The following is a 12,573-nucleotide window of genomic DNA, read 5'->3' on the forward strand; positions in this document are numbered from 1 at the left end:
AATGAGGGAAATAAGTATTTGACCCCTCTGCAAAACATGACTTAGTACTTGGTGGCAAAACCCTTGTTGGCAATCACAGAGGTCAGACGTTTCTTGTAGTTGGCCACCAGGTTTGCACACATCTCAGGAGGGATTTTGTCCCACTCCTCTTTCCAGATCTTCTCCAAGTCATTAAGGTTTCGAGGCTGACGTTTGGCAACTCGAAGCTTCAGCTCCCTCCACAGATGTTCTATGGGATTAAGGTCTGGAGACTGGCTAGGCCACTCCAGGACCTTAATGTGCTTCTTCTTGAGCCACTCCTTTGTTGCCTTGGCCGTGTGTTTTGGGTCATTGTCATGCTGGAATACCGATTCACGACCCATTTTCAATGCCCTGGCTGAGGGAAGGAGGTTCTCACCCAAGATTTGACGGTACATGGCCCCGTCCATCGTCCCTTTGATGCGGTGAAGTTGTCCTGTCCTCTTAGCAGAAAAACACCCCCAAATCATAATATTTCCACCTCCATGTTTTATGGTGGGGATGGTGTTCTTGGGGTCATAGGCAGCATTCCTCCTCCTCCAAACACGCCGAGTTGAGTTGATGCCAAAGAGCTCGATTTTGGTCTCATCTGACCACAACACTTTCACCCAGTTCTCCTCTGTATCATTCAGATGTTCATTGGCAAACTTCAGACGGCCCTGTATGTGCTTTCTTGAGCAGGGGGACCTTCCGGGCGCTGCAGGATTTCAGTCCTTCTCGGCGTAGTGTGTTACCAATTGTTTTCTTGGTGACTATGGTCCCAGCTGCCTTGAGATCATTGACAAGATCCTCCCGTGTAGTTCTGGGCTGATTCCTTACCGTTTTCATGATCATTGTAACTCTACGAGGTGAGATCTTGCATGGAGCCCCAGGCCGAGGGAGATTGACAGTTATTTTGTGTTTCTTCCATTTGCGAATAATCGCACCAACTGTTGTCATCTTCTCACCAAGCTGCTTGGCGATGGTCTTGTAGCCCATTCCAGCCTTGTGTAGGTCTACAATCTTGTCCCTGACATCCTTGGAGAGCTCTTTGGTCTTGGCCATTGTGGAGAGTTTGGAATCTGATTGATTGATTGCTTCTGTGGACAGGTGTCTTTTATACAGGTAACAAACTGAGATTAGGAGCACTCCCTTTAAGAGTGTGCTCCTAATCTCAGCTCGTTACCTGTATAAAAGACACCTGGGAGTCAGAAATCTTTCTGATTGAGAGGGGGTCAAATACTTATTTCCCTCATTAAAATGCAAATCAATTTATAACATTTTTGACATGAGTTTTTCTGGATTTATTTGTTGTTATTCTGTCTCTCATTGTTAAAATAAACCTACCATTAAAATTATAGACTGATCATTTCTTTGTCAGTGGGCAAACGTACAAAATCAGCAGGGGATCAAATACTTTTTTCCCCTCACTGTATATACCTCCTATGCGTAACACTTAAAGACCAGAATCCAGACTAACTCTAGTCTGAACATCCAAAACACTCAAATAGAATCCTTCTTCTTAGATCGCACTCAAAACCAAATAAAACTAACCAAATAAAACCTATTTACACATTATATGATAATGATATGGCAAAGGAAGGCAGGTGCCAACACTTAAAACAGAGTTTCTTAAAAAGTAGAAAGAGAAACAAAAAGCACTGCAAGTTGCTCGATTATCTTGTGTAGGTACAAGATAATGCTCTGACTAGAAATCAACTTCAACATTTCACGCAAGAAAACTGGAAATTAAGATTGGCTATTTCAATTGAATTAGCTGAGAACCTTTGCTGGATCATGTTTTGGAATCTGACCATTTCATTACGTAAACTCAGCTGCTGTAGTGGTACCTCGCTAACTCAAAAGTGTATCTTGACAAAAGCTTTTCTGAGGCGAAGCTGGTGATTTTGAAACAATTCAGTGCTCAGGGACTGAAAACTACATATCCCATGATCCTAGCTGATAACACCCAAAAGTGAGGCCTGATTAAATGATCTTGAGACTTACGAGTTCTATTTACCCATGAACCCCAACCCACCTCCTTGACAAGTCTTCCCTTCATCCCTACCCATCTGTCAACCTCTGTTTTAGTTTCAACAGTCCGGGTTTGCAGAAAGAAGGTTTTGAAACTAATCAGCTTCTCTGTCCCACCCCTCCACTCTAAACCCCACCCTCTGAACCCCCTTCCCCTTCATCCTGGACCTGTGGCTAGTTCTTCTCATCCTTCTTCTCTTCCTCCTCGGTGGGGTAGGAGTGCCATGTCAGACGCTCCTCGTAGAAGGAGATGACCACCTGTGGACATTTAATGTTGGCCTCCTTGGCCGGCACCAGGTCCGCCTCATCACTGTTCTTCCTGTGGAGACAGAATTTAAGGGTGAAGCCACTTGAACCAGTTTTTTTGTCCCACTTTTTTGGAGGGGACAACTAGTATTTGACAAACCTTCCACTCTCCCAGTACCGTATAGCGAAAAGTGTAAAATTCCCAATGCTGCCCAGAACTCACCATTTCATGAGGAACATCAGCTCTCCACTGGAGTCTGTGGCTCCAATGATCCGTTCGGGGTCAAGTCCACGAGCAAAGCCTCTGGGCTTCTCTGCCTGACAGAGTGATGGATAAGGAGAGAAGGGGGAGAAGGTTCAGTACAAGGCTACAATCACAGTATATAGAATCAGGCATTTTCTTTAATATTGAAACCAAGTACAGGCTCTCACCTCATCTTTCCTCTTCTTGGGCCTGCCTTCTTCACCCCCTGCCTCTGTGTCAGATTCGCCAGCTTTCCTCTTGCCACCAGACTCTTTCTTGTAACTTTCTTTTTTGTTATGATGATTCTGCATGTACTCAGCAATCAGGTCAGGGCAATCCAGGTTGTCCTGCGGTTCCCATGTATTGTCCTCACTGTGGCAAACAAATACAGGTTAAAAAGGCTACAACAGCTTGAATTTCCAAAAGAAGACACTACATGTAAAGGTCAATTTATACCTGGGCTACAACCATCAGATTCGGATCCAAACCCCCCAGAACCAATTATTCCCTAGCCCATGGCCCATATAACAATTGAGATCAGTCCGATGTGGTCCTAATAGCGCATGAAAAAAAGGGGCAGGGGCAGGTGGGGGGGGGGGGTTGGGGGGGGCAGGACTACCACCGCAACACTGGAAGACAAAGTAGTAAAACAGACGGATGCCAAATATGCAGCTGAAGACCAACCAAGCAAGTCCATCTCTGTGTCACCATGGACCAGAAAAAGCTGGAAGTGTTTGCGATGGCTATTTACTTTTTGTAGAAAGACGAGAGCAACCAACAAGAGCAAAAACATCCAACCAAGGGAAAGGAGATTAGGTAGCAGGCCTTGGCTGATGCAGTGCCAAGCCCAAAGAGTAGTGCCCTATTAAATATGGAGAACCCGAACAGAAAAAATTACAGATTTTCTAGGGCCCTAAAGGAGCCTACGCAAACTTGTGTAGGGTGCTGGAGTTGGGTGATGTACCCCAGTTCCAGAATCTTTCCCGGTTGTATCCTGAACAATTCCGTAAGCTAGTGGAGTTTGTGGCCCCTCTAAATCGGGAAGCAAGACACTAATTTCAAGGACAGCATTTCTGCGATTCCTGGCAACTGGTGAGTGATAGCTAACCTAATGTTTAACTGTTTGATGTTGATATTAGATGGTCAGCGTGACAAAGAGAACCATGAAGACAAGTAAAAACTAGCTAGCTGACTATGTATGCTCACTTGCTAGCCACACAAAACATGTAAACAATACGTTAGTTAGTTAACATGATTTAAAATGTTTCTTGTATCTATTTTTCAAATGTTTGGTGTTGGCTAGCATCTAGGCATACAGCTGGCTTCATGGTTGTATTTTTCTCAGGATGCCCATGTAATGTTCTGAGCTCTTAAATGCTAAATAAAACACGAGGTCTGTCTGTTAGCTGAAAACTTAACTAGCTACTTGGGTTTGTAACCCTTATTTGGTAATCTGTGTCTTTGTGCAGGTGAGACCTACAAGAGCCTGTCCTTCGAATTTCGTATTGAACATGCAACAGTCTTTAAAATAATTCCAGAGACTTGCAATGCCATTCATGGAGGTGTTGAAAGACCAATATCTAAAGGTAAGTTTTGGCTGAGGGGAATTATTGTGTAATTCATCATACATGAGGTTGTACTCTTAATATTTCTGTGCTATAGTCCAGGGGACCCAAAAATGTTCACCCCTTTGATTCCCCAGCTATAGGTTACAGTTGTGTTCAAGTTCATATTTATTTTGTTTCCAACCTCCAGTGTCCAACATTGGAATTTCCCAAGTTGTTTGGGGCCTCTTGATGGGAAACACATCCCTGTACGGACCCCACCCAACAGTGGATCTACATACTACAAGAACACATTCTCCATTGCCCTCATGACCCTTGCTGACAGCATGTATTTTTTTTGTCCATCTTTCATTGCCTACATCTGCTGTTTGGGTTTAAGTTAGTTTTGCCAATTGAATTAATATTCAAATGTATTGTACTCACAATTCAGCTTGTTGCTGCCACTTGTACAATATTCTGTTGAAAATTGTCATCAACCATTCTCTTTCAGGTACAGGTTTCTGTATGTGGACGTTGGCTGTAATGGTATGGTCTCTGATGTAGGTGTTTTTGGGGGATGCCCTCTTCAACATGCCCTTGAAAACAGGACAGCCAGCATCCTACCAGCAGAACCACTACCTGGCTGTCAACAAGATGCACCACACTGCATGGTCGCAGATGAGGCATTCCCGCTCAAGGAGTACCTCATGAAGCAGTTTCCCAGCAGACGAATGGAAGGAACGGCGAGTTTACAACTTTTGGCTGAGTAGGGCGCAGAGAACGGTGGAGATCTCATTTGGCATACTTGCCAACTGCTGGCAAGTGTTCCACACCACCATTTGTCTCAAACCAGAGACAGTGGAGACCTTGCACAACATGCTCTGTGAGGAAAATGGTGACCAATATGCCCGACCTGTTGCAGATCCGGAGGGCTCAGAGCATATGACAACTCCTGTTGCATTGCGACAAGACCCCCAGCTACCCCAAGCTCCACTACCCCATGGGTTCCAATAAAGAGATGCAAAATTATAATAAAAATTGCTTATGTATACAGGATTGTATGTAATGTATGCTAATTTAATTTATGTGACTGTAGCATTACAATCATTAAGTCTTAACTCACTCTGAGAAGCCTTTCCATTTGAGCAGAAACTCCACACGTCCCTTTACCACCCGTCGGTCCAGCACCTTCTCCACCACATATTCCTCCTCTTCTTCCTCTACCACCTCCTCCACCTTCTTCTTGGTCTGCTTCTTCCCTGCTGTTGCCGCCAACTTTACCTCTTCCTTGGGGGGCTCTAGTGAAGGGGAGGAGTGCAGAACAGTTTGGTTAGACTCCAAAGCCTTGGTTCACGGCTATAGGCCCCAATAATTATGGGCACACTTCACTATGGTCAGGTTGAGTCCCGTGTAGCTCAGTTGGTAGAACATGGAGCTTGCAACGCCAGGGTTGTGGGTTCGATTCCCATGGGGGGCCAGTATGAAAATGTATGCACTCACTAACAGTAAGTCGCTCTGGATAAGAGCGTCTGCTAAATGACTAAAATGTAAATGTGAAATGTTGAGTGAGTCAGATTATACAGATGGAATTCGTCCCAAAATGCAGGATTCAAGTCCAAATCATCTGTTGAACTTGATTTGCCAATCAAAATACAAATTGTGTCTTTTCTGCAATTAAGCAGCAGTGCCAGCATGGCAACCTTCGTATCTTTTTATCAACAACCCAGTTTGCCAACCGTTTCTTCATTACGGTTCATGGAATTGTAGAGGATTATGCTGAGACGGGCTCTCTGATGTAGGCTTCTGTGTGCCTCAAGATCTCTGGCTCTGAATCACTAATATCCAGCTGATCCACTTTCAATTGTGTTTTTGTAACTCTGTAAATCCAACCAAACCATGGCAATGGGTTTCTGTATTCAAAGAGAGATCCTCCAACTGACCATGTTTTTAGAGGGGGTTAGATGAGTTTAGTATGCTCCTGGGGTAGTTTTAAGGTGTCCGGTATGGGGACTGGACCCAAGGATTGAAAATTTCAAGGACATACATACAGTGGGGGAAAAAAGTATTTAGTCAGCCACCAATTGTGCAAGTTCTCCCACTTAAAAAGATGAGAGAGGCCTGTAATTTTCATCATAGGTACACATCAACTATGACAGACAAATTGAGAAAAAAAAATCCAGAAAATCACATTGTAGGATTTTTAATGAATTTATTTGCAAATTATGGTGGAAAATAAGTATTTGGTCACCTACAAACAAGCAAGATTTCTGGCTCTCACAGACCTGTAACTTCTTCTTTAAGAGGCTCCTCTGTCCTCCACTCGTTACCTGTATTAATGGCACCTGTTTGAACTTGTTATCAGTTTAAAAGACACCTGTCCACAACCTCAAACAGTCACACTCCAAACTCCACTATGGCCAAGACCAAAGAGCTGTCAAAGGACACCAGAAACAAAATTGTAGACCTGCAGCAGGCTGGGAAGACTGAATCTGCAATAGGTAAGCAGCTTGGTTTGAAGAAATCAACTGTGGGAGCAATTATTAGGAAATGGAAGACATACAAGACCACTGATAATCTCCCTCGATCTGGGGCTCCACGGTAAGATCTCACCCCGTGGGGTCAAAATGATCACAAGAACGGTGAGCAGAAATCCCAGAACCACACGGGGGGACCTAGTGAATGACCTGCAGAGAGCTGGGACCAAAGTAACAAAGCCTACCATCAGTAACACACTACGCCACCAGGGACTAAAATCCTGCAGTGCCAGACGTGTCCCCCTGCTTAAGCCAGTACATGTCCAGGCCCGTCTGAAGTTTGCTAGAGTGCATTTGGATGATCCAGAAGAGGATTGGGAGAATGTCATATGGTCAGATGAAACCAAAATAGAACTTTTTGGTAAAAACTCAACTCGTCGTGTTTGGAGGACAAAGAATGCTGAGTTGCATCCAAAGAACACCATACCTACTGTGAAGCATGGGGGTGGAAACATCATGCTTTGTGGCTGTTTTTCTGCAAAGAGACCAGGACGACTGATCCGTGTAAAGGAAAGAATGAATGGGGCCATGTATCGTGAGATTTTGAGTGAAAACCTCCTTCCATCAGCAAGGGCATTGAAGATGAAACGTGGCTGGGTCTTTCAGCATGACAATGATCCCAAACACACCGCCCGGGCAACGAAGGAGTGGCTTCGTAAGAAGCATTTCAAGGTCCTGGAGTGGCCTAGCCAGTCTCCAGATCTCAACCCCATATAACATCTTTGGAGGGAGTTGAAAGTCCGTGTTGCCCAGCGACAGCCCCAAAACATCACTGCTCTAGAGGAGATCTGCAAAATACCAGCAACAGTGTGTGAAAACCTTGTGAAGACTTACAGAAAACGTTTGACCTGTGTCATTGCCAACAAAGGGTAAATAACAAAGTATTGAGAAACTTTTGTTATTGACCAAATACTTATTTTCCACCATAATTTGCAAATAAATTCATTAAAAATCCTACAATGTGATTTTCTGGAATTTTTTTTCTCATTTTGTCTGTCATAGTTGACGTGTACCTATGATGAAAATTACAGGCCTCTCATCTTTTTAAGTGGGAGAACTTGCACAATTGGTGGCTGACTAAATACTTTTTTCCCCCACTGTAGCTAGCTAGCATGCTAACCTTATCTAGCTAGCTAATGTTATCTGTTGTTGCTAGGTCTTTTTAACTACACCGTATTCAAATGATTAGCCAGGTGGCTATGGCTGGTTCTGGAGCTGGATTTGTCATAAGCATTTAGAGAGAACTTTGCCACAGATGGAAAACAGTATCTTTGACATAGCCATCTATTGCCGTCTCAAAAATTCTGGGATTTTCCATAAATTGCGACCGCTAATCCACCATAGAAAGTTTTAATATGACGCTCCGGTAATATGGATAACTATGAAAGGTCTAGAGATGTGTTTTTCTACATTGTAATGGACACGGAAAGTGGCAGGGTTTGGCTGCGGTACAGCCAAGCAAAACCAGCCCGTGCTCATGGTTCTCACAGAGGAAGTGAAATGAGACTACAATAACTTTGCTCATGATGCATGCCGCAAATGACATGCAACAACACCCTAAGCACATCCGACACGAAACACCAATACAAATGTAACAGCACAACAAAATATATAAAAGTTCCTTGAATTTTCTTTCGTGGGTGCCTTTTCATTATAGGATATTGTGGTTTCTAGCTGCACCAATCAAAGCAGTGGAGCATGTCGTGAAGCAATGGGCAAGTTCATCTTGTCCCAGGTGGGCGGAGATTTCTTCTTAGGACCAATGAAATGGTCAAAAATGAGCAAACCCCGCCCACCTGTGGCACCGAGCCATGCAAAACGAATTCACCCAAAACTTTAGTGGTCAAAATCATTCATCTTGGGGCGACGGGGGGACTGGGGTTCCAAAATGCATTTCAGGCAATTTTACTATTTATAAAATGCGCTTTTATTTTTATTTATACAGACTAGCTAAAAAATAAAGTGAAACTTGACAAATTCTCCAATGGATTATGATAATTTGAAATGTGGAGGTGAAAAAACAACCCCTAACTTTGCAGGTGTTTCTGATTATTAAACAATGCCATGCTGGTTGGTGGTAACATTCAAATAAAACCCAGCCCTGAAAAAAATGAGAAGTATTAGCACGTCATCTCAAGGGGAAACACACCGCATTGACACAGAAAATATCTGAAGTTACCACTTCGGATTTCCCACTTCAAGCCCAAATATATCATACTTTGACTAAAGCAATTGACTTAAATACTTGTGCAACATCATGGGTAAGCTATGGGCATCATCTTTTACCTAAAAAAATTGAATTTCCACTCGTGGGCGTTTAAGTTCTGCCAAAGCTGGCCAGTCCACCACCCACCCCTATGACATTCATAAGACAGAAACAATGGATTACCGTTTGCATTAGAAGAAAGTTGATCTACACCTTCAGTGGTAACACCAGTAGTAGTAGTAACACTGGGGGTCACATCACTAGGGGGTTCTGTAGCTGCAGTGGTAGGCTCGCTCATTTTCGGGCTGGGAGAAGGCAGTGGAACCAGCGGGTTCCTTGTCAACAGAGCTAAACAGGGTGAGAGGGGAGGGGGTTACTTAGGCATGGGTGATGGGAAGGGGGGGCATGGATCAGAGGCATCAGGGAGAAATCACAGAAAGCAGGAGAGAATGGCATTGGTAAGAAGAACACATGGTATCATCTCTCACAGTCAATCGATTACTAACGCGTAATGCATGTGTATCCGGTGTGAAATGGCTAGCTAGTTAGTGGTGCGCGCTAGTAGCGTTTCAATTGGTGACGTCACTCGCTCTGAGACCTTGAAGTAGTCGTTTCCCTTGCTTTGCAAAAGGGCCGCGGCTTTTGTGGAGCGATGGGTAACGGTGCTTTGAGGGTGATTGTTGTCGATGTCTGCAGAGGGTCCCTGGTTCAAGCCCAGGTTGGGGCGAGGAGAGGGACGGAAGCAAAACTGTTACATATGCATACTACTACAGCACAGATAGAACAATGAGACAGATGTTTCATCGGATGTATAAATGTGAAGCATCCAGTTGGCATTTCCACTCACCACCAAACATGGTGATAAGAGGAAGCTCACAGTGGTCGGCAGAGGGAGAAGATGGAGCGAGACGGATTTTGGCCGACATTCTGCGAATTTTCTCATCTATAAAACATTTGATCTCAATACAGTTATGTGCCAAAACTACAATCTGTTACAAACAGAATGGACTACGTTGTCAACTTTATCCTTTGCCAAAGTTGTAAAAAATTCTGTGCACGGGCGTTAGTTATTGCACGCGCAAGGGCGAAATGAGTTATTGCACGAGCACTTCAGAGTAGGCTTTCCTTTCCTTAACAGACATGCTAGAGCACACCAATAGGATCTCGCTAGCTCCTGCTTGGCTCTGCCCACTATGATTCATATGCGCCTATTGGAAACAACAGGCTGTGGTCTATCTTGGGTTAGTTATAAAAAAAGATTTGACTACAGTTCCTACTACATGGTCAGTACTAAAACGCATGGAGCGGCAATATATTATGTTTCTATTAAAAGAGCTGGCATGCATGGATTGTACTGCAAGTCTGCAACTAATGCAAACAAATACACAGAAAAACACATAGTTGACTAGAATCACTAGGTTTGTCATCACTATTTCCAGAAATATTTATGAATAGACAGTCTAAATGATGGTACACCGTTGGTGTGATTCCCAGAGGAGAGCCCTAAGGGTTGGTACCCATCTTGAATACATGATCTAGGCAGGGGGTAGGGACTATACGAGTTCTTGAATATTCCATTGGGCTGTAGCCTTGATGTGGTGTAGACTAAAGCACACCTACCAATATGGTAGGACAGTTTTAACATGTCAGAAGCACAATCATTTCAATCAGACCAGCAATCAAGCAGTTAAGCACATAAAATTACATGAGATTCAGCAGGGGAAGGGGTCAAGCTTCTAATCTAGACATCAATGCCCAGTTATGCCACATACAGTCGAATCAACTAAAGCACACAATCACTACAAACCACTGGCAGAAAACAACATGGTGAGAACAAGAGAATGTCTGGAGGAAGAAAGGGGGGGGGGGGCACACAGACACCCCTGATTCTTACCCTATAGAACACAACACCAATAAAACGCTTACCCCACCCCCTCCTAACTGAACATTGGTGTAAGCAGGGGTAAAGCATCACTATCATACAAACACTGACAACACAAATGTATTAAAAACATAATTTAATAGGACATAGTTTTTCAATGTCATCCAATATTTTGTAGGCTAATCAACGCATTTATGAGTGCCAGCTTTGATGTGCAATTCAACAGTTTGTTTCAAAATGTAAGTAATTTCAAGAAGGTGATCATTTCTGATTCCATTGCCCTTAGGTGCACGCTGCAGTTCGCTAATGGCTATAATGTTCTTAACAGGCAAAGCCAATCAATGATGCGAATTTGGCCACGTTTCGATGCAAATATATTTGTCTCATAAGCAGTCATTTCTTTGCTACAAGACGTTTCCTCTCTTTTATAAGTAGCCAATTCGATGAGCCACATTCCTGCCTGAAAGGGGGTAATGACATGTAGCTACCTAATTGTTTTCCTACTTCAATAACGGGCAATCAAGCAGAGCAACAAAGTAACAACAGGGTCAAATACACGGGAACTGAAAAGGGCTACAGACAATTGCAATATATTAACCAACCCCTTCCCTATGCCATCAGCCGATCCCGTTTGAAATGGTGGTGTTAGGAATTTTTCCCCCACAGCTCTCGAAACGGAATGACTAGTCGTCCATGTTGACCTGAATCACAGCACGAGCAAGCTACACGAACTCGCGCGAAAACATTGCAATTGAATCCTCAAAACAGAATCCGCATGCAACAACGTAGCAACATGCACATTGCAATGTCAATATATTCGCCTGCTGAAACATGTTTATTACGCATTGTGCATAATAGAAGGTTAACGCTGTGGGGGAAAACCGCTATGGTGAAGTAACTAGCCACTTACCTTTACAGAGAATTGACTCTAATGAATGAATTGTCGGAAATGTAGTTAATTTTATCAAATGAAAAGCAGTAGGATACCAATGTTTTATCCAAAAAAAATTGTGCTTATCTTATGTAAATACCAGCTTGTAAAATCTATTTTAAAAGGACACTCTTCTCGTTTTTGCGTAAAGCTACAGACAAAAGCCATCCAGCGCCTCCCTCGTACCCGCCAACTCCGGCAGAGCGTGGCTACGCAGCGTGTTATTGTATGGCACCATGGGAGATGAAGTCTTTACACATTTTCTTTTTCTTTCTTTTCTCTATTATAAACATATTATTCAAAGATGTTTGATTATCTTTATTTTTCAATGTTTTGGTTCTATACTCTAGAATTTCAGGCTTGATTCATAAATGTACCATAAAAAATTCAAAAACCTATGACACCAACCAGTTGTTGAAGCCTGAACTCGTCTCCCCCCACCTTGCTCTCCATGTATCTCTCTCTATTCATTTAGGCTGGTTAGCCTTCACTGACTTCAGTTAGTGAAAAGCGACTGGCAGACTTTCCCTTTTCCTTCTCCATTGCCAGATGTATATTTAACTGACTGCACTTGCATGACTGCACTGACACTTATATCATACATATTCTGAAGTTATAGCATCTTCGATGTCACATTTTGTCACGACTGACAAACTGCTGTATGTGAAAATACTCACACCTTTGATGAAGATGTCACCCATGAGAGCTGCCATTTCCCCCTCTCTGTGTCCTCTGGGATATCATTAGAAGCAATCCTGTTAATTGTTTGATTAATCATAATAGTTAACAGTCAATAGCCCAGAAAAACAATGCTTCCAGAGATAGACAACAAAATGTGCATTCATTATGTTGTCATGTAAATAAAAAGGAACAGATGAAAAAACACAACATTAATGTGTAAATGATTTAGAGCTGGGCAGTGATGCGTACTAACAAAATATCAGTAAAAAGCTTG

The 12,573-nt window shown here is 43.1% G+C and overlaps 1 protein-coding gene across 1 annotated transcript; it reads right to left on the reverse strand.

The window, feature by feature from the left end:
• Positions 1-2,185: 2,185 nt before the first annotated feature.
• LOC311104016 (chromobox protein homolog 1-like) lies at positions 2,186-11,815 on the reverse strand. The gene is made up of 6 exons (XM_084145663.1): positions 11,598-11,815; positions 8,989-9,153; positions 5,189-5,363; positions 2,710-2,893; positions 2,501-2,595; positions 2,186-2,350 (listed from the first exon to the last, which is right to left on the reverse strand). Exons 2-6 carry the CDS (start codon positions 9,101-9,103, stop codon positions 2,206-2,208), a joined length of 714 nt encoding a protein of 237 aa, XP_084001789.1. The 5' UTR covers positions 9,104-9,153; positions 11,598-11,815; the 3' UTR covers positions 2,186-2,205.
• Positions 11,816-12,573: the final 758 nt, after the last annotated feature.

The sequence above is a fragment of the Coregonus lavaretus genome (genome assembly GCF_964263955.1).
Source record: "Coregonus lavaretus genome assembly, chromosome: 2".
Taxonomy (NCBI): domain Eukaryota; kingdom Metazoa; phylum Chordata; class Actinopteri; order Salmoniformes; family Salmonidae; genus Coregonus; species Coregonus lavaretus.

What these genes read in the sequence shown, in the direction of transcription:
- LOC311104016 (XM_084145663.1), bottom strand. Translation starts at nt 9,103, where the DNA reads ATGAGCGAGCCTACCACTGCAGCTACAGAACCCCCTAGTGATGTGACC. An exon ending in ACTTTCTTCTAATGCAAACG is followed by an intron (nt 5,364 to 8,988) that starts GTAATCCATTGT and finishes CCCCTTCACTAG; the next exon opens with AGCCCCCCAAGGAAGAGGTA. An exon ending in CTGATGTTCCTCATGAAATG is followed by an intron (nt 2,351 to 2,500) that starts GTGAGTTCTGGG and finishes CTGTCTCCACAG; the next exon opens with GAAGAACAGTGATGAGGCGG.